The sequence below is a fragment of the Salmo salar genome, chromosome 25, assembly GCF_965601325.2.
Source record: "Salmo salar chromosome 25, fSalSal1, whole genome shotgun sequence".
In the NCBI taxonomy this organism is placed as follows: domain Eukaryota; kingdom Metazoa; phylum Chordata; class Actinopteri; order Salmoniformes; family Salmonidae; genus Salmo; species Salmo salar.
Window position 1 is genome coordinate 7,354,508 of NC_138315.1, and position 19,950 is coordinate 7,374,457.

The 19,950-nt window shown below is 43.2% G+C and overlaps 1 protein-coding gene across 1 annotated transcript in view; it reads left to right on the plus strand.

The window, feature by feature from the left end:
* cavin2 (caveolae associated protein 2) overlaps positions 1–19,523 on the plus strand; it is a 32,304-nt gene extending 12,781 nt beyond the window's left edge. The window contains exon 2 of the mRNA XM_014172903.3: positions 15,504–19,523. Within this exon, the coding sequence (XP_014028378.1) occupies positions 15,504–16,385 (882 nt within the window). The 3' untranslated portion in view covers positions 16,386–19,523. The remainder of the gene's footprint in view (positions 1–15,503) is intronic.
* The last annotated feature ends 427 nt before the right edge of the window (positions 19,524–19,950 follow it).

Here is a 19,950-nt window from a genome sequence, read left to right on the forward strand (position 1 = left end):
CAGCCATTCATCCACACTCCCAGGACAAAGTCTCAAGGTCCAAAAGTTAGGGGCTGAGGAAAGCAAAAACAATAGCCCAGTTTTACTGTTTTTAATTCCAACCAACTAGGGCTCGAGACAATTTTTGGAGTTCTCTGCTTCGATTTGACCTTTGACCTCACATAGACGTTTCCAAGTAAAAACCAAGTAAACAAAGCAACAATCAAGAACTACTCTGACAAAGAAAAGTGTATTATCTCCATAGCTGCATATCGACACAATGGCCATGATATACGTCCACGCCATTGTCCTGAAACAATGCTAAGAACAGAACAAGTTCAATGTGCAAAATGGCTAACAAGATTAGCATAGGCATCCCATAGCTTGGCCTGTCAACAGGATACTTTGATGCCACTCTATGCACCGGCATTGAGTTGGTTAGCACGTTAGCAGCTTGAGGTTGGAGTTGAATTGGGCATTGTATTTTTGTAATTGCATAAGCTCAGTCATGCCTTTTTTTTTTTTGTCCCATTCGGTAGGGGTGGGGAAGAGGCCCTGAAACTTGTTGTGCCATCCTGTGTGGTCACTTAATGGGTAGGCATGATGAAACTACGCAATGCTGACATGAGCGTGATATAACACCTAGGATGCCTCATATCAAGTCTATGACAGTTGTCTTCAGTAGACATGCTAATCTGTCTTTACCTCAGTTCATATTGGCTGTTCAATCAGAAAACCATCATGTGACGGGGTTGTTTTGCCAGTGTGTGTGTCTGTTTGTCTGTGTGTCTTTGTGTGTGTGTGCGTGCTTGCTTGCATGTACTGGTATGTGTGTGTTTCCGCTGTTCATTGTTTTGCCAGTGTGTGTGCCCATGTGTGTTAACCTGTTTCCCTTTTCCCCTGGTAATGTACTGTATGTTGTACTAAGGTAATGGCCAATCACATGGCTGATCTCTCCACACGCCAAACGACAGAAACCCATTTCCTTCCTTCCTACGGCCCTGTTGACACGGGGGGAATAAATGTTACGTAACACTGGGGTTTACCCAGTGGAATCCCACAATGCTTTGCTGCAGGCTAATCAAAGCACATGCAGATTAAGTCAAATTTCCATGGAAAGAGGCTCAAGGAAGAGGCTCCAGGTTTGCTATTTTCCCAGGACAAGGGGATGTGATGACACTAATGTCGGGAGGGGGAGGAGGAGGTGGCTGTGTAGATAAAGTGGAAATGAAGGGACTGAGATGGAGGAAGGAGAAAAAAAGAGAGTGACATAAATACAGAGAGACAGAGACAGTGAGAAGAGAAAAGAAGTGCGTTAAAAATGAGTTTGATGACTTTTGGTTTGTGCCCAAGTTGTGTGTCGAGTCCATCCCTTTAGAGGTTGCGTTAATACGTTTGTTAGAATGTGCATTGAGCCTTCTTCCTCTCAATCCATTCAAGCCACACAATAACAGGGCAATCAACCAAGTATCTCTGAGGACTCAGACTTAGTTTGTCTTAGTTTCTCTGTTGTCTTCTTTCTCCTTCCTTTGAGCACCTCCCATGCCTCTCTCCTGAAATAGTGTGTCTGTGTGTGTGTCTATATGTGCCACTGTGTGTTGGTAAGTAAGTGATGTGACGTGGTGCCCTCTCGTTGACGGAGTCCCCAGTTGGCACCTGACTCATTGTGCCAACCCACCTGTGTCAACCGCTGCCCCACGAGAATCAACCTCCTAGTAGATTTGTGGAGTGCTCAGAAAAGACACCTGTTCTCCATAGAGACCACATGAAGTCTATGAGGCCCAAATGGCACCCTGTTCCCTATAGTGTTATATTCCCTATACACACCTGACTAAATATGGAATAGGGTGTCATTTGGCAGCCCCTCAAAAAAGCATTCAGGATAGATAGACCCTCGTTTCATGGCTTGTTTCCATGTGGTTTGATGTTGTAGAGACAGGGCTTTGTTTTAAATGTAGGCTATGAAATCTGGGTAAGGGAAATGTTAAGCTAATGTATTACCCTAGAGATATGACAGTTAATACACCGGTAGGCTAGATGAGCTAGGCGGATAATGCAATCCCGAGAATACCCACATGCATACACAGACATATGCACAGGCAAACACCCACACACACGCAATAGAGGAAAGACAGTACTTTAAGTGTGCCTCTTGAATGACTTGAGATACAAAATATTTTTGTTGTTGTTGTGTCACTGTATCACTGTTGCCAGACTCGTTGCTGATCTCATCAAGCCAGTGATGACACTATCGTGCCACACCCATACTTCTTCTAAAGAACATAAATAGTCTGCAGGATTGGCTTACATTGCCCCCTTCATCAACTCAGAGTAGCTGGTCTGTCTATCTCAGGGGACCTTTCCAGCTCTGCTCAAACAAAGTTTAGTTAATATAATCAGGTTTGTTGGATCAGGGTTGGAGCAAATACCTGCACAATTGAACAATTAAGTTTAGATTAGTGAAGCAAAAGCATCTCATTGATCGTGTAGGCCGTCATTGTAAATAAGAATTTGTTCTTAAACTGACTTGCCGAGTTAAATAAAGGTTAAAGAAAAAAGAAAAAAAAATGTAAATGACACACAGAATTATTGTAGGGCTCCTGAGTGGCGCAGCGGTCTAAGGCACTGCATCTCAGTGCAAGAGGCGTCACTACAGTCCCTGGTTTGAATCTAGGCTGTATCACATCCGGCCATGATTGGGAGTCCCATAGGGCGGTGCACAATTGGCCGAGCGTCGTCCAGGTTTGGCCGGGGTAGGCCATCATTGCAAATAAGAATTTCTTCTTAACTGACTTGCCTAGTTAAATAAAGGTTAAATAAAAAAATATCCACTAATGAGTTGAGAGTCCCAGTTTAAACGCTCTAATTACAATAGGTCCCAATGGATACTGGGTCATAGTGTGAGGTCCAATGATGTGTTTGAATACATGCACAGCCTCACAAATGGACACACACACTGCACAGGTAGATCAACATACCACTCACTATAAGGTCACATCAATAAATGGGTTCCTGTTATCATTTACATACCTTATGTCAATGCCTTACATCTGTTTATACACAAGGCTGTTAAAACAACAGCTAGTTATTCATAATTGAATTCCTTCTCAAGCATTAAATTCCCTCTCAAGCATGTTCAGCAGTGATTTTAGCATGTAAATCTTGATGGGGCACACTCCTCAATTTTTTTTGTTGATGCTTGCCATCAAAGCCACAACAACACTAAAACATATATTAATTGCACTATAACGAAAGACAAACGGTGCCCAAAAGCTGTTAGGGCCTACATAAATCTGTCCCAACAGCAGAGTTATCTTTTCAGCACCATGGAGTGAATTCTTACCACTTCTACACCTGGCTATCAATGAAGCCTTGTCTGGCAGCGAAACAGTTCATTCAGCCTCATTTACTGCCTTTTAAAAAACATACTGTAGCTGATATGGCTGACTTGCTTAAACAAATGTGGTTTCTACTGACAATTGAGATGTACAAACTATGGCATAAGGGGACAACGAGCAGATTAGAGGCAATCCATCGTTTTGATTAAGACAATGAGCGAGCTAGGAAAGATGTAGATAATATAACCTATTTGTTCAGCACTTTTGAAATGTACAGCGACAGAATTCAGAACATGGGCCTTTCTTACAGTGTTCTCCCTGTACACCAAGTCAGAACCATAGGATAAATAAAGGGTACATATAAGCAGACAATGAAAGCGCTTAGAAAATTCAATGAAGCCATTTCTCTAAAACAGGCTATTGGCTACATGTGCACCACCAAGTCAGAACAGTAGAATCAGTTAGGCGGGGAAAATGACCAAATTAGGCACATAGAATACTAACAGCTTACTACACAACATACACTTAGAATGACTTTCTTAGCTATAGTATACATTTCTCCCTGGCATATTACATCATTATGCAGCAGCATACAAGCTATTTCTGGACTCAACTTGTGCTGTCCTGACTTGAACAGCAAGGTGGCGTGGCAGTCCTTTGTGGGCAAATGTTGTAATCAAACTTTGTCATCAAGGTCTGGCATTCTCTGGATTCATGGTATTTTCAAGACAACTGTGAACACTGAACAAAAACAAGGTTGAATCAGGACATCAGTGATCTTCATGTCGGAGCTCTAGAAGGTGGTCCGAGTTCCCAACTTGGATCACCGTTCAAAATATATTTCCCAGTCGGAGCTCATTTTTTTCCATGTTCCCAGTCGTCTTGAACTCACTGTAGTCTGAGATTTCCCACTTCCAAGTTTCCAGTTGTTTTGAACACAGCAGAAGTCATGCTGGATTGAGAGCATGGGTAATGTATTCAACCTTTTCTGGCCCATCGTGTTGAATGTTTATCCTTTTAAGCTTGGAAAACAGACCCTTAAACCCAGACTTGGACAACACAGTGACTCCATTGAACAGCAGGCTAGTGATTGCTTTGCACTGCCGATTCCTTCCAAACCACTCATTGTTCAATTTGTGATTTCCAACTTGTTGTGTAATGTTTATGGCCGATGAGCACCGATACGTTTTAGCAATCATTTCTCTTCATATTTCTCTTCTTTTGACAAGGATTGAAAAGGATTTGCCAGTAGATTATCGACTTGATTCATAATGACGACTGCTAGCTTGCTAACTAAGATTTGGAAAGTATGTTGACATGATCAGTCTAATCAAAGCTACGGTAGATATAATGTGATTTGACATCCTTTTATCTGTGGCCTGTGACATTGAGCCTTCTTGGATGGGCACTTCTAATGTAAATCTATGGCAGCACCCAAGGGGCTTGAATTTTCAAGCTCTACCTCTAGATTTTTCAGTGACGTAGTGTCCTCATGAGTGACAGAGCACTGAGCCAATCACACCGCAACTAGAGAACATCACCATCCCCTACACTCCATATTTTCCGCTGGCCCCCCCACCACAGAAAGCATTGAGCTAGGCTGAAACACCTGCATTTCGGAGCTGCCTTACTCAAGAAAGCAATAACGAGACCATGTTTGCATGGAACTTTATTAACTCAATTATTTATTTTTTTACATTGTTTACAAAATGACATGTGACATGTATTAATGCCAAAATAACATGCTAAACAGCCACACATGCCCTGAATGACGGGTCACCACTGAACATGTTAATACAATTTTGCATTTGCAGCTACAGTTGGAAGAATAAGTATGGGTGTGGCACTCGATATGTTTGTCATCTCTGAGCTGAAATGGGGACAGTTGCTTCTTTTCATCAACTGCAAGAAGTAGAAATGGAGGGAAGGGAGTGGATGGTTGATAAGAAGGAAAGAGGGAGAACAGGTTAACCCAGTGAGGTCTGGTTGAAACAAGACCTGTGCCCTGAGGTGCTAGGGCTGTGGCGGTCATGAAATGTTGTCAGACGGTGATTGTCAAGGAAATACCTGCTGGTCTCACGGTAATTTAACGTTAATTAACATAAACATATTCAGCATCTCCTGGCTTCCACGCATAACCTACAAGCCACTGATGCAGACCTTTGTAACAACTACATTTTAAAAAGTATAATACATCAATTTAATATACACAATCACAATAAATCCATTATTTATTTTTTGACAGATCTAAAGAAACATGATATGAAGAAAATGTTGTCTACTTCAGAATAACAGAATACCATACTCTGAGTTGTCCTTTTTATTGTCCCTGATATGGCTATGCCATATGTGACTGACCAGCTCAATTCGGTCTTATGTAATAACATTAAAAACATTTTTTTTTTACATTGGATAAAAGTAGAAACTCAGAGCTATAAAATGCTATACCACACACTATAGTTGAGGAACAATGGGAAAGTAATTCTGCTTTGAAAGTTGATACACTTTCACCACACTTTTGAGAAAATGGCCTTTGAATGTTTGGTACACCTTTTTTATTTTATTTTATTTTTACACCTACTGGAGAGCTCTTCTTTGGCAACACCCATTCAGCATCATTCGCATGCTCTTAAGCTTTAGCACCACCCATATATTTTATGATTCACATGTGAGGCTGAGGAGTAGGGTTGATCTGAGCAATCTGTCCTAACAGCAGTCAAGCACCAAAGCTACCTGGCTAACGTTGGCTAGCTTGCTAGCTACTTCCAGGCAAAAATGAGAGAACAGCTCACTGACCATTTTACTCACCCTAGCAGAGCTGGTTAGGTTGTTTTTATGTTATCTTGAGCTTTGGTGACTGCAACTGTGCTGCTGGCAACAATTAAATGATGTTTTTTTGCTAACGTTCATTGACACCAGCCATATTCAACAGGTGTCAAGCGTTTGTAAATTTGTCAGTTATTCTGAGTTCTGGCACACTCAGACGAGAGTGCTCTGAAATCAGACTAGATAGCCAGAGTGAATTTATCAGCTACGTCTATCAATAGTTGTTGCAGTGACATCAGAAACATTCTATTGAAATGGTTACTTACATAGTGGAGTCTTTTGTTAACCTCTCTAGGGTCGGCGGGACGAAATCGTCCCACCTACGTAACAGCTAGTGGAATCCTGTGGCGCGTTATTCAAATACCTTAGAAATGCTATTACTTCAATTTCTCAAACATATGACTATTTTACACCATTTTAAAGACAAGACTCTCGTTAATCTAACCACACTGTCCGATTTCAAAAAGGCTTTACAACGAAAGCAAAACATTAGATTATGTCAGCAGAGTACCCAGCCAGAAATAATCAGACACCCATTTTTCAAGCTAGCATATAATGTCACATAATCCCAGCAGACAGCTAAATGCAGCACTAACCTTTGATGATCTTCATCAGATGACAATCCTAGGACATTATGTTATACAATACATGCATGTTTTGTTCAATCAAGTTCATATTTATATCAAAAACCAGCTTTTTACATTAGCATGTGACGTTCAGAACTAGCATACCCCCCGCAAACTTCCGGTGAATTTACAAAAAATGTACTAAATTACTCACGATAAACGTTCACAAAAAGCATAACAATTATTTTAAGAATTATAGATACAGAACTCCTCTATGCACTCGATATGTCCGATTTTAAAATAGCTTTTCGGTGAAAGAACATTTTGCAATATTCTCAGTAGATAGCCCGGCATCACAGGGCCAGCTATTTAGACACCCACCAAGTTTAGCACTCACCAAAGTCAGATTTACTATAAGAAAAATGTTATTACCTTTGCTGTTCTTCGTCAGAATGCACTCCCAGGACTTCTACTTCAATAACAAATGTTGGTTTGGTCCCAAATAATCCACAGTTATATCCAAATAGCGGCGTTTTGTTCGTGCGTTCAAGACACTATCCGAATGGTAAAGAAGGGTGACGAGCACGACGCATTTCGTGACAAAAAATGTCTAAATATTCCATTACCGTACTTCGAAGCATGTCAACCGCTGTTTAAAATCAATTTTTATGCAATTTTTCTCGTAAAAAAGCGATAATATTCCGACCGGGAATCTGCGTTTAGGTAAAAAGACGAAAGAAAATAAAGCATGGGGTCAACTCGTGCACGCGCCTAAGCCCATTGTCCTCTGATCGGCCACTTGCCAGAGGCGATAATGTGTTTCAGCCAGGGGCTGCCTCGATATCATTCAGCTTTTTCCCGGGTTCTGAGAGCCTATGGGAGCCGTAGGAAGTGTCACGTTACAGCAAAGATCCTCAGTCTTCAATAAAAAGAGCCAAGATGAACAAGAACTTGTCAGACAGGTCACTTCCTGTATGGAATCTTCTCAGGTTTTTGCCTGCCATATGAGTTTTGTTATACTCACAGACACCATTCAAACAGTTTTAGAAACTTTAGGGTGTTTTCTACCCAAAGCCAATAATTATATGCATATTCTAGTTTCTGGGCAGTAGTAATAACCAGATTAAATCGGGTACGTTTTTTATCCGGCCGTGTAAATACTGCCCCCTACCCCCAACAGGTTAAGACACGTAGCTAGCTAGATAGCTAAACAATGAACCATAATCCCAACTCGTGACATTACTACCCTGCATGTATCTGCCAACCAGGTTCAATGTTAGCTAGCTATTATTAGGCTATAACTAGCAAAGCAAATGGCTCTGAGATACAAATAATATTACTACACAGATCATACACGTAACGATAGCTAGCGAGCCAGACAGCTAATGTTAGCTAACTAGCTAACAGTTCACTTTAACTTAAAATGAAAATGACTGACAAAATTAGAAACGTGTAATATCTGAAAATGTAGCTAGCCAAACTATCTTGCTAATATACATGGATGCACAATTCTCCCTATGTCACGGATGCCACGGTTGCCCTTAGTTTGAAGATATAATCCTGAAACAGGTGTTTTCTCCATCCCTTAGCTATCATACTCTAATTCCACTGATTTCAAAACTCGGCCCCCAAGAAAGTGGAGAGCAATACACGATACATTAAAAAAAACACGTTAGACAGGACTACCTAGAAATACTGAGCAGGTCAAATAGACAGAAGAATGCTATATGACAGACCAATCCAAACTAATTTCTTGGCATGTCCAGCCCACTCATTATCTCAGCCAATCATGGGTAGTGGGAAGTTTCCCCACTTTTTCTGTGGCTAAACCTACTAGGCTCGTAATTGTTTTTTAAATTTGTATTTACAGATGGCATATAAGTTTGTTATTAAGGCACCTGAACGTTCACATGTTCGAGAAGGAATTTCTGTCAAAAAAAACGCATTTTGATAATAAAAAATAAAGTTTACATTCAAATGGCTCTCCTGTGAAGTAGTGACCCGCGACATACGCCTAGTTTCCTGAAACAGGTCACAATGTGGAAAAAGTCAAGGGTCTGAATACTTTCCTAAGGCACTGTTTATACTTAATTTAGAGTTATTTATTCAAGTTTAGTTAGGATAAGAACGTTGGGCTATGTATTTGATTAGAATACATTCTAAGGCTGTATGATGTGACTCTAATGTTGATTTGAAAAAAATCTAAAGCTGCACACACTTCATCAGTCTCTCATTCATAATTTGACAAGCACTTGATAATATTCTCACCAAGTCTCGAATTTTGCAGCGGCATCCCCCTTGTGTGACCGTAATGCCCCTTTAAAAAAATCCAAGCCTTTTGTGGCCAATGTGGCTGTTGTGCCCTTGGGCTGAATATAATAATTATAATTCCCTTCTCCCAGCTGCACTGCTCTGAAGCACCTCTCACTCACATGGGTCTGTCTGATGTAGCCAATGCTCGTCACATGATTGGGTCTCACAGGCATTTCAGCTAAGAAGTAGGCTACAAATCCAGGCTGTATCACAACCGGCCGTGATTGGGAGTCCAATACGCGGCGCACAATTGGACCAGCATCGTCCGGATTTGGCCGGTGTAGGCCATCATTGAAAATAAGAATTTGTTCTTTAACTGACTTGCCTACTTAAATAAAGGTTAAATAAAAAATCTATACAAAATTAGTGAATGAAGACAGACACATGGGGGGGGCGCAACTGCGCTCGTCCCTCTCATCGAGTTCCGAGGCGCATATTGAAGAACTATCCACATTTAGCCTACTTTTCGTCAGCCAACAAGATGAGTAGGCCTAACGAAAAGCAAAAGCACTAGCCTATGTCAATCTACTATCCGTCATAGTACAAAAGTTGACCTATGCTATTGGTCAGCTGTTCTTTGCAATAAATACATTTTGGATAAGGTTAATGTGCCTGGAACGCCTGAGAATTCTGTCAATCTTGATTTACCTAATTCATATTAAATACACATAAGTGCATGTGAGAATCATTGCCTCAAACCAGAGTTCAACATAAACAGTCATATTGATTACCATGTCAATGGAGGCTTTGATAAAATGGATCTATCCATATGATGTATAAATTAGTAAAACTGTGAATCCGCGCAGCGTTTAGAGGCACTTCTTTTAAGCTGGAGCCTCTAAATATAAGGCTTTGTTCTCAGTCCTGAGGAACTCAAAAGAACAGAACACTGATCACAGATTTACCTCCACTGTCACTAGAAGCTGCACATGCTTGGAATCCGCCTGATTCCACCTGAGCTGTGAATCATGCAGTACGTGGCTCAGATAAAGTCCTGGGTATCTGGTATCTGCAGGTTAATATGGTATTTCACGGTGAAGTGGCATTTCATATATTTAGTTAACCTGTTAGGGCTAGGGGGCAGCATTTGCACGTCTGGATAAAAAAATGTACCCGATTTAATCTGGTTACTAATCCTACCCAGTAACTAGAATATGCATATACTTATTATATATGGATAGAAAACACTCTAAAGTTTCTAAAACTGTTTGAATGGTGTCTGTGAGTATAACAGAACTCATTTGGCAGGCAAAACCCTGAGACATTTTCTGACAGGAAGTGGATACCTGATGTGTTGTATTGACTTTAAACCTATCCCATTGAAAAACACAGGGGCTGAGGAATATTTTGGCACTTCCTATTGCTTCCACTAGATGTCACCAGCCTTTACAAAGTGTTTTGAGTCTTCTGGAGGGAGATCTGACCGAACAAGAGCCATGGAACGATGATGTCCCATTAGACACCTGGCGCGCGAGTTCATGTTGGGTACCCTCGTTCCAATACGTTATAAAAGAGTATGCATTCGTCCACCTTGAATATTATTCATGTTCTGGTTAAAAAAGGCCCTAATGATTTATGCTATACAACGTTTGACATGTTTGAACGAACGGAAATATATTTTTTCCCCTCGTTCATGACGAGAAGTCCGGCTGGCTTAGATCATGTGCTAACAAGACGGAGATTTTTGGACATAAATGATGAGCTTTTTTGAACAAAACTACATTCGTTATGGACCTGTGATACCTGGAAGTGACATCTGATGAAGAGAATCAAAGGTAATGGATTATTTACATAGTATTTTCGATTTTAGATCTCCCCAACATGACGTCTAGTCTGTATCGCAACGCGTATTTTTCTGGGCGCAGTGCTCAGATTATTGCAAAGTGTGATTTCCCAGTAAGGTTATTTTTAAATCTGGCAAGTTGATTGCGTTCAAGAGATGTAAATCTATAATTCTTTAAATGACAATATAATATTTTACCAATGTTTTCTAATTTTAATTATTTAATTTGTGACGCTGACTTGACTGCCGGTTATTGGAGGGAAACGATTTCCTCAACATCAATGCCATAGTAAAACGCTGTTTTTGGATATAAATATGAACTTGATAGAACTAAAAATGCATGCATTGTCTAACATAATGTCCTAGGAGTGTCATCTGATGGAGATTGTAAAAGGTTAGTGCATCATTTTAGCTGGTTTTATGGTTTTGGTGACCATGTCTTTGAATTGACAAAACATTACACACAACTCTTGTAAATGTACTGTCCTAACATACTCTAAATTTATGCTTTCGCCGTAAAACCTTTTTGAAATCGTAAAACGTGGTTAGATTAAGGAGATGTTTATCTTTCAAATGGTGTAAAATAGTTGTATTTTTGAAAAATTTGAATTTTGACATTTATTTGGATTCAAATTTGCCGCTCTTGAAATGCACCTGCTGTTGATGGAGTGCACCACGGGTGGCACGCTAGCGTCCCACCTAGCCCATAGAGGTTAAGTCTGGTGATGTATGATTATTGGTTTACTTTGCGTGAATGTAAATAGTCCGGGTGGCCATTTGATTAGTTGTTCAGCAGTCTTATGGCTTGGGGGTAGAAGCTGTTAAGGAGCCTTTTGGACCTAGACTTGGTGGTCAACCAGGTGCAAAAAACAATGTTTGACAAAAATTCCAGCACACCGGCATTCCTGTATGCTCCACAATGTATTTAATGGATTTCAAAGCAATGTTTATTTCCATAGACTTTCATTAGGCCCGAAATGGAAGCGAACAGACTGAACCAGCAAGTGAATACCTGGACTTTCCTTTGCACAGCATTTTAAGTTGCATGACCTAATGAACATGACCCAGGTTATTTTTTCTTCAAAGTAACATGGTACATTAACATACTTGTGTTTTATGTAATTCAATACACTTAAACAATACATCAATGTGTCACAGTCACCACCTCAATAAAAAAGAGAGGGCCTTTAGTCTGTCAAGAATAATGTTCTTTCCTGAAAGGGCGTGCATTTGGTGGTGAGTTAGTGAGTGATTGATGGGGGAGGGCTGTTCCTGTCCTTCTGGTTGGTCCCTAACTAGACACTAAGGACAACCTATTAAAAATGGCATGGTCAGAAAAGCAATGTGTGGCATCCTTCCTATAGCTTCCAGCATTCTTCCATGCTGTGTAATAAATGATGGAGATGTCACCGAATATGTCATACTCTTCGGCGAATATGTCGTATGTGAGAGAGAAGGACCAAGGCGCAGCGGGATTGTGGATGCTCATGTTTTAATTCAAAAAAGGAGTAAAGCATCCACTGGAAAAACAATGCACACGACAGGAACAGTCTTACAAGCATACAAAAACGCAGTGCAAGAACAATTCCCCACAACCCCAAAGACAAACACACACACATATATAGGACTTCCAATCAAAGGCAACTATACACACCTGCCTTCAATTGGAAGTCCCAATCACCAACACAACATTCAACAAACACAAACCACCTGCCACATCCTGACCAAGACTAAGCAATACGCCCTCTTCTGGTCAGGACGTGACAGTACCCCCCCCTCAAGGTGCAGACTCCGGGATGCACCTAAAAAAGAAAAACCCCAATACCCCAACAAAACCAACAAACAATAACCCCTAAACAAAAAAGGGAGGGAAGGGAGGGTGGCTGCCGTCACCGACGGCACTGTGCTACACCCCCCCCTCCCCAACCCATATATTCTGGAGGTGGCTCCGGTTCTGGCTGCTCCGGGCAGTCGGGCCGCTCTGGCTGCTCCGGGCAGTCGGGCCGCTCTGGCTGCTCCGGGCAGTCGGGCCGCTCTGGCTGCTCCGGGCAGTCGGGCCGCTCTGGCTGCTCCGGGCAGTCGGGCCGCTCCGGGCAGTCGGGCCGCTCTGGCTGCTCCGGGCAGTCGGGCGGCTCTGGCGGCTCCTGACTGGCGGGCGGCTCTGGCGGCTCCTGACTGGCGGGCGGCTCTGGCGGCTCCTGACTGGCGGGCGGCTCTGGCGGCTCCTGACTGGCGGGCGGCTCTGGCGACTGTTGACTGGCGGGCGGCTCTGGCGACTGTTGACTGGCGGGCGGCTCTGGCGACTGTTGACTGGCGGGCGGCTCTGGCGACTGTTGACTGGCGGGCGGCTCTGGCGACCGTTGACTGGCGGGCGGCTCTGGCGACTGACTGGCGGGCGGCTCTGGCGACCGTTGACTGGCGGGCGGCTCTGGCGACCGTGACTGGCGGGCGGCTCTGGCGACCGTTGACTGGCGGGCGGCTCTGGCGACCGTTGACTGGCGGGCGGCTCTGGCGACCGTTGACTGGCGGGCGGCTCTGGTAACTGTTGACTGGCACTCCAGTCTTGCCCCGTCAAACAGCCCTTGTGCCCTCCCTAAAAAAACTTGGGGGTGCCTCTCGGTCTCCCTTACCCGTCGTGTTCCCCAGTCCTCGCCAGACTTCTTCCGCTGCTTGGTCCTGGTTTGGTGGGGAATTATGTCACCGAATATGTCGTACTCTTCGGCGAATATGTCGTATGTGAGAGAGAAGAACCAAGGCGCAGCGGGATTGTGGATGCTCATGTTTTAATTAAAAAAAGGAGTAAAGCATCCACTGGAAAAACAATGCACACGACAGGAACAGTCTTACAGGCATACAAAAACGCAGTGCAAGAACAATTCCCCACAACCCCAAAGACAAACACACACACCTATATAGGACTTCCAATCAAAGGCAACTATACACACCTGCCTTCAATTGGAAGTCCCAATCACCAACACAACATTCAACAAACACAAACCACTTGCCACATCCTGACCAAGACTAAGCAATACGCCCTCTGCTGGTCAGCACGTGACAGGAGGGCACATATACTCATAGTTTTGTATGCTAACACACATGCGCATGCGTGCGCTTGAGCGGAAACACACACACACACAGTAAATACAAAGGAGATTAATTTTTCAAAGATAGTTTGGGGCTTTCCAATATAACCACTTTACACACACACCACACTCGCTTACTTTCCACTCTGGGTCATTTACTGAATCCTGACTTACTCAAACTTTTGCGTAAATCCACTTTTGACATAATTGCATGATTTTTGTAGAAGTTCAAGTTACATTGGCATATCTTGAGCCCTGAGTGAACTTGTGAAGAGATAGATGCATGCAAACAAAAAGCAGCCAGGTCCCACCAGATCAACTACAGTGTTAGACGTTTGTCCAGATCCCCAGGACATTGGGAGATGTCTTGTGCATGTATGCATTTCAATACTGTTCACTAGGGGCAAAGCGAGCGCCTATTAGTATCTAGTAGGCTTGCTAGGGCATTGTAGATGGGATAGACAAAGGGTTTAAACTGTGGGCTATGGTTTTGAAGCTCATGGGTTCAATCCCAGTGCTAGGCACTTCTTTTTATTTCTATTTATTTTCTGTTTTAACCGTATCCCAAACCTTAACCCTTACCTACTTTCACATCAGCATTGACATTTATCAATGGGTGTGGCTGGTACCTGTAACTGGTACTTTTGAGTACCTAATGCTCTGGAAGCTGTCAGATGACAAACCACCAACTATCATTTTGGGATATACTGTAGCTGCTTACCTATAATATATGTGGAGGAGGTGTGTGTGTGCGTGTGTGTTTGTGTGTATAAAGGGATAGAAAGAGAAAAGGAGAGAGAAAAATAGGGAGATGGAGGCGCATAGAATGAGGGGAGGAAGAAGGAGGTGAGAGAAGAGAAGACAAACAAACAAAGTCATTTAGATACCTCAGGAGATTCAACTACCCTCTCTTTTTAACACTCCCTTTTTCTCAATATAGCAATTCATTTTTTCATGGCTGGAGAGAGTGAAGGAATAGAGGAGGGAGGGGGAGACTCTTGCAGAGAAACAGGTAGGAATTCCTCAGATGTCTGCAGGAGTAGAGAAAAGAAACATGTGGAGACTGGTTTCTTTCAGGGTCAGCTCTTACTGAAAAAAATGTGCACAACATGTCCAAAACTGTTACACACTTGAACCTTGACATTCGTTAATGGCTGCCAAAGTATACAGCGGCAAATGATGTACGGTGAAATTAATTGAATTTTTGCGTGGATTATGTGCATGTGTGGTTACAAATATTCCCATGGGAGTTTAATTTAAAAATAGCAGCATAAAAATGGCATACATGTAATTTTTCAAATTTTGCGATTACGTAGGAACTATTTGTTCTGGAAGAGGGTTGGAGATGTACTGTATACTGCTCATTATTGCAGTGCACATGCACGGTTTGATTTATGTAAATTAAACTAAATTATAGATGCTATTGATATACAGTGTGTACATATATTTTAATGCTGATACGTTTTTTTGACAATCAAAAACAATTATAGTGTGCATGGTTTTGTGATAATCCACATTATTAATAAGTCATGCCCTAAGGCTTGGTTCAAGTGATCATCCCATTCCTTCACATTACCACCTTCCTAATCCTAACACTCTCCCATCTGTATTTCAGGAAGACAACGAGATCCCCTCCAGCGTGTTCATCAAGGACTCCCCCAAGACCCTCCAGGCCAGCCAGCTGGAGGACAACGCCCCTGCGGCGCCTGCCCCATCCGTCGCCGGCACAGACGCCAACCGCTCCCAGGAGGAGGGTCTCCATACCATCAGCTTGTCCTCCTCCTCCGATGATGCTGTGGGTCACCACGAGGAAGACGAAGCCCTGGAGGAAGAGGCAACGCTGGGTCTGGGAGCAACCCGGCCCTCCATTGAGAGATCCAGAGCAGACCGGCTGAAGCGCTCCAGCCTGAAGAAGGTGGACAGCCTGAAGAAGGCTTTCTCACGCCAGAGCATCGAGAAAAAGATGAGCAAGATCAGCACCAAGATTGTGCCGACAGCGAGCCGCGAGAAGATCAAGAAGAGCTTCACACCAAACCACCCAAAGAGCCCTGCCTCCAAGAGTTCCTCCTTCAAGGTGTCGCCCATGACGTTCAATGTGAAGAAGATGCGTGGCGAAGGGGAGGACTCAACCCAGCCCGGAGGCTCGCCTAGCGCGCATGCCCACGTGGATATCCCTCCCCTGGGAAGCATGGATGGGGATCTGCCCCTGGCCGAGGTGCATTCCCAGGAAGGGCTGGGTGTGGAGGGAGGAGAGGAGCTGGCTAGTCCCTCTAGCACTGGGAGCGTAGACGCCAAGCTGACCTTCAATGGAGAAGCAGGGAGCCTGGAGGGTCACCTGACCACTGATCGTCCAGCGGGGCTCGCTGTCCCGGAGCATGATGATGATATTGGAGATGAGGAAGAGGAGGATGACGAAGAAGCGGAGCAGGAGAGCCCGGTGGAGGTGAAAGCTCCCATACCTTCTGCTACTGGAATCACTGTGGAGCAAGCATCTTAATCGCATCCATCTCATCCTTTGCTCCTGCACATCCCCTGCCCTCTTTATATTACCATGCCAACAGTATAGTCATCCCTCCGTCTTTCCAAGCCATGTTTCCGAGATATCTCCTAGACAGACACACATGCACACGCACGCACGCATGCACGCACACGGACACACACACAATGTATATAAACAACATGAAAGATGTGTCCTCAGCAGACCTATTCCTGAAAAAACTCAAGCTCCTGTACCAGCGATACAGGCCATCCCCATGCAGCTCCCTTTCGCTTCAGCTCTCTTTCGCCTCCAGCCCTGCATGTATGATTGATCCAGGAGATCCATGGGCTGATTCCAGATCACCAACCTCCCCTTTAGAGATCCTGAGTGACCCAGAGTTATCAAGAGTGATCAAGAGATCCTGCATCAGTTGCTCCTGCCTGGTGTGTTTAACTAGCTACCCTTCTGTGGGGCTACCTTAAGAAAAGAACCAGTGTGCCAAGAGACTATTACTCACCTTCCCAACTGGAACCTTGCTTCTGTTTCAAGAGAACAGCACATCTCCAGTACACTGAGCCAACTATCTCTCTCTATTTGTCTGTCTCAGCATGGGCCTCTCTGTCTGTCTGACAGATAGTCTCTTTGTTCCTCTGCCTCGTGTGAATGCCGGTAAATCTCTGGCAAAAAAGGTAAAGCCCCACAGTTTGGGGATGGTAGCCTGTTGCCAGGCAGTCTGGGCATTGGTATGGGTGGTAGCTAGGTTTCTACAGCAAGGTTTGTGTAAGGCTGAAGGGCTATAGGGCTGTAATATGTCCAAATGCTATGTCTGAAAATAGCTTCTTATCTTCATCAAGGATATTTTTATTATTTCAGAGAGCGGGTTCAATGTAAGAAGGTCGTTTAGAGTGTTTGGATGAGTCAAATACATGTGGCAAATGCGGTGCGCTTCATTTCGCTTATAATTATAAACCATTGGAATAGTCCCAAAAAGTGCAAACTCTGCACCTCAGGCATGTGGGTGAAGCTGAATCAAGCGCACCTCAGGTATTTGAACGTTTGTGATACATGTATTTGACACATGTCTTGATGTAACCACACAACCTGAGTGCAGGGTAAAAAAAAAGAGCCATATAATTGAGGCAGTTTTGTGCCATCCCTACCTTAGTTTATTTGCCATAATAAATACTCACCAGAACTCACAAAAACAGTGTAAAAAACTGCTTGAAAGTGGTTAATGGTTCACTAGGTACAGACCACACCTTACATTTTTGGGGAGAGTAAGTTGATAAAGCTGTCTTGTGTTAACGTCTACTGGAGCAGCATTGAGACAGGAGAAGATTACCTATGACCTTAATAAAGGCTCTACATACTGGGACTTTCCTAAACCACCCTATATCAGGGCAATTATAATCTTATGTATATGTAAATATTCGATTATGGGATTATCAGTGGGTATAATGATTTATATAGAATCATGTTTGTTGAGTACTGTCAAACTTTATTGGGTAGTGTCACCTGAGTATTGTACTTCCATAATATTATAGTCTAACAATGTGGACTTTTGGAGTTGATCACTCACATAAACAAGGTTTGAATAGCATAAACAAGCATAAACAAGTATTTACACATTGTTATATGGTTGAAACACACACATGCACACACAAAACCTTAAAGGAAGACTCCACCCAAAAACTATTTTGGTATTTGTTTCATTAGTCCATTGTTGATATAGTCCCAAAATGTTTTGCATGTCAGCAATCAAGTTAAGATATATAACTTTCAAAATACAGAAATACAGCAGGTATGATGATTTGTGAAATTTTCCTTAATAAACTAGCACACATTTACAGAGGCACCCACACAGACACTCACACACATGCTCCTACACGCACGGAAGCCTTCAAACTTAGGCCTACACAAGCTGGTGTGAGTAATTGCTGTCCGGGAGCGAGGAATTCCTGCATGTTTTAGAAGATAAGAGTGATAGTGAAAGATTCCATTCCTTTAAATTCTCTCCTTTTGGAATCTACTTGCTCGTATCACTAAGGGAGGATAGTTCATCTAATCTATGTGTAGCACTTGCCACTAACTTGTGGCTACTGTTTATATGATTTGATATCCATAAGATGGAGGGAAAGGAATTTAAACCCCTCTGTGGGGAGTATATACAGTGTCAGCCTGAACTTCATGGTTAGCATCCCCTGGCCTATGCCTTTCTGATGACAAGTGCCTTGCAACCAGTCAGTGCCTAGTACACACTTAGGGGCCTCCAAAATATATAGGTGTCTAATGAAATGGAATGAAAAATGGAATGAAACCATTAAGCAGATGATGTATTGTATGTTATTTCTCAGTTGAGAGAGATCTTGAAGAAAGGGAAAAAGAGAAGGAGAGGCAGAGCAGAGGCATTCCTGGGTTTGACATATGACTCTGGCAGCCCATTTTTCATGCACTGCCCTCTCCAGGGGGAACTGGGGCCCTCATGGGCCACAGGTGTGTTGCCCCCAGGGAGGCCCCTGGGCACTGGCTCACTAGGAAGGAGGGGAGGGAGGAGGATGAGGAGGATACGGAGGGTGATAGAGAGTGCCTGGGCAGGGAGGGCAGAGAAGGGGAGGGGTAAGAATGGTAGATAAGTTAGAAAAATATTGTTTTTGGACAGTGGGAGTAGAACAGAGAATGGGACAGGTTGCGTCCCGATTCTCCACACTCAGTGTCATGAATTTAAAAATTGTGAAAACTCCCTCCAGCTAATGCCAACACCAATTCAATTATTTGAAATGCATGATAGGGATTGTGCAGATGCACACTTTTGGAGAAGGTTGGAGAATAAGGACCCGTGTTTTGAGAGGAGGCATAAATTGAAGAGAGATATGTCCAACTGTTTGCGCACCGGCATGGCCTTACGTTTTTTAACCACAAGCTATATACTCTTTCTATCTATCCATCACAGAGACATTTCCTCCTCTTTCTCTCCCTGTTGCTCTCTCACACAAATGCACACACACATTCTCTCTCCCCATTTGTCTCACACTCATCTTTCTCACTCTCTTCTAAAGCGCAGCCAATCTCCAAACAATGGTGTGTATTCATGGATGCCAAGGGAAGCCAGGCTTCCCCCCACAAAATGTACCAATAAAAAAATACAAATAAATATGATTATCTTTTGTCTCTGTGTTTCATAACTTTCCTTCAACTCGCAATTCACAGGAGAAAGCATCCGAGCGAGCAAAACAGCACCCCCCTGTCTCTCTACGTGTAGGCCATCTGATGCTGTCTGGTCCAAATGAGTATGACATTGTTGCCGCCTGTAACATTGAATGCAATGGAAGCCAGCGAGAATTTGGCCTCCCTTGATAAAAAAGTACAAAACATTTGCCAATCAGCATTGAGCTGAACTGAGCAAGCTCAACTTTGAATTGTCCTGGTGCACCAAAAAAAAAGTGTCAAGGGAAGCCAGCTTGGATTTTGGCTTCACTCAAATCAAATCGCATTGAGAGCATACGTCATTGACAGAAATAACTTAAATTGTTGCATCTTGTTGTGTTGTTGTCCTCCGGGGGCTAACTAGCTAAAATTGGCACTT